At 42.1% G+C, this 2294-nt stretch overlaps 1 protein-coding gene across 1 annotated transcript; it reads right to left on the reverse strand.

Moving 5' to 3' along the window:
- Positions 1–509: 509 nt before the first annotated feature.
- On the reverse strand, positions 510–2217 carry SARC_14532 (hypothetical protein). The gene is made up of 3 exons (XM_014291334.1): positions 1983–2217; positions 1506–1650; positions 510–900 (listed from the first exon to the last, which is right to left on the reverse strand). Exons 1-3 carry the CDS (start codon positions 2205–2207, stop codon positions 689–691), a joined length of 582 nt encoding a protein of 193 aa, XP_014146809.1. The 5' UTR covers positions 2208–2217; the 3' UTR covers positions 510–688.
- Positions 2218–2294: the final 77 nt, after the last annotated feature.

The following is a 2294-nucleotide window of genomic DNA, read 5'->3' on the forward strand; positions in this document are numbered from 1 at the left end:
ATATATATATATATGGTACATAAATATATATAGATGTAACGGATTGGTAGGTAGATAAGCAGGTAGGCAGGTAGGTAGATGGATGTATGGATAGTTAATTGGATGTATGGATGGATGTATGGATAGTTAATTGGATGTATGGATGGATGGATAGATAGATAGATAGATATCATACATACATGGCATACATACATACATATATGGAATACATATATACATACATACATAGAATATGTGTATGTATATTTTTCATCTGCATATGTTCGTATATACCGTCGTCCTCACAGATGTATTTATGACCTTCATAAGAACAATACTTTCAATATTTGCAGTGTACAAATATATCAATCACACCCAACTTCTCATCTGTCCTCTTTTGTGGACCCGTGTTGGCCACTTTCTCATTGTCATTCACTACGTATACAGTTGCTTACCACCATGTTCTTACTGAGATCAGATCATCGTGAGCGAAACACGAATAGACCCAAAACCTTGTCTGTAACATAAAACGTTGTTGCATCATTTTATAGCCAACTCTCAGTTGTTTAATACTCTGGTATCTCCTTCACACAAAAACATACAAATCTTCCTGCAGAATTGCGTATTTAATCACAGCCTAGAGCAGCACCAGCACGTTCGATGCGTATAATAAGGCTTGTTCTGCTCAACTGCATGGGCGCCTCAGTGATCAAGGCTTCGATAATCCGGCGGCTATTGATTTGCATATGTTCCACAACTTGTCGGCAGTGTCCATATCAGTACCATCCTGACGTTCTGGATAGACATTACAATCAACAAAGTAACGGCCGCTATGCTGTTCCAGATCATCTGCTGTGCTCAAGTATGTCTGTGTAGCGGCACCCTCCGGGATTGTTTTAAGTAGGAGAAATCCGAAGCAGTCTGTGGACAAGAAGTAGAGAACAACGAGCACGGCCGATGATTAACTCCCTGTAAGCACAAATGCGTACAGGTAGTTTCTAGATACATATGGTGGCCTGTTTGTATTCGTATACTTTTTAATATCGAACCATGAGGCCCACTTAGTGGCGTACCCATGGCTAACTGGGAAAGCTTGACGTCCAGGCACAACTAATTATAACACATTTTCGTATCTTCGCAGGTTTACGCCTGGATTTTGCATCACATCTACATCGACTGTAGAATAACAAGCAAAGATTAAATCCCGTTTCTATGCCTAAATACACCATATAGTGACCTTGGTAGATGCGGAGTTGTGTAGACTACGCTCATATCGATGAATACCGTCCACTAAGTTACAAAGCGTGATATTCAACAAGTCATTTAGCAAGTTTTCGACTGTCACTTGTACTTTCGGTTCTGCACCATGAAGTGGCGTACGATAAGAACACTTCAACCGCTGGTGACGTGGGTAGGTAAATAATATAACAGAATATTACGATCTCTGCTTTTGCACATTCACCCTACATTCGCTTCATATCTTTCATCCGCGTACATATCAACATAACACTTGAAACTCCACGTACCCATGAACCATTGGGCGTACGACGGTAGGTACCGAAACAAATTGGTGTCCGAGATAACCCCTGGATGGCATGAGAATGCTGTCTTGCCAGTTCCTTCGAATTGTTTTGCTAGCGACTTCGCCATTAGTATTGAGGCGATCTTAGACTGAAGTTGGGGCAAGAGATTTCAGAAAGGTTGATTTGGATGTGAAAGCGTAAACGTATACCTTGCTCAAAAGCGGCATACGCCGACCCTAGAGAGGCACTGACAACACATTCATACAATAGACAAATCTCCAACAGCAGCATAGTTATGTGAAGTAAACACGTCCTGAAAAACGGATAGGCGAGAATTATCTATGAGAAGAATAATAAGCGAACCAATGATTGAGATGCAAGATGTCTCTACACTTCGTCCATATATTGAATCGCATACCCAAACTATTGGACCATAGGAAAGTAGACAGCTAATGCTAAGGCAAGGAAGCCTGAACTTGCCTGTGCGTAGAACAATCTACTATTGTAGCCTTTACTTCCGTCCAGATTATCAAAAGCAATGCCCCCTCTGGGAGCGCGCTCGTGGGCTCTACTACTTAGCATGACCACCCTTCCTCTGGGTGTCAGCCGGTTTAAAAGACCCGTCACAAGTACGAAATGCCCCATGTGATTGGTGAAGAACTGCTTCTCGTATCCGTGGCACAGCTCGAGGTTCGGCGGTGCCATGACTCCTGTACATATTAGCGAATTTGTCAGGCCAGCCCACTCTGCACTAGGACGGGGCTTGTTCAATAATATATATATACATATATA

Source organism: Sphaeroforma arctica (assembly GCF_001186125.1).
Source record: "Sphaeroforma arctica JP610 unplaced genomic scaffold supercont1.4739, whole genome shotgun sequence".
NCBI lineage: Eukaryota > Ichthyosporea > Ichthyophonida > Sphaeroforma > Sphaeroforma arctica.

Coding starts and splice junctions, on each gene's coding strand:
- SARC_14532 (XM_014291334.1), bottom strand. CDS start 2,207: ATGGCACCGCCGAACCTCGAGCTGTGCCACGGATACGAGAAGCAGTTC. Junction 1,651..1,982: donor GTAGATTGTTCTACGCACAG/GCAAGTTCAGGC, acceptor CCCCAACTTCAG/TCTAAGATCGCCTCAATACT. Junction 901..1,505: donor GTACGCCCAATGGTTCATGG/GTACGTGGAGTT, acceptor TCTTGTCCACAG/ACTGCTTCGGATTTCTCCTA.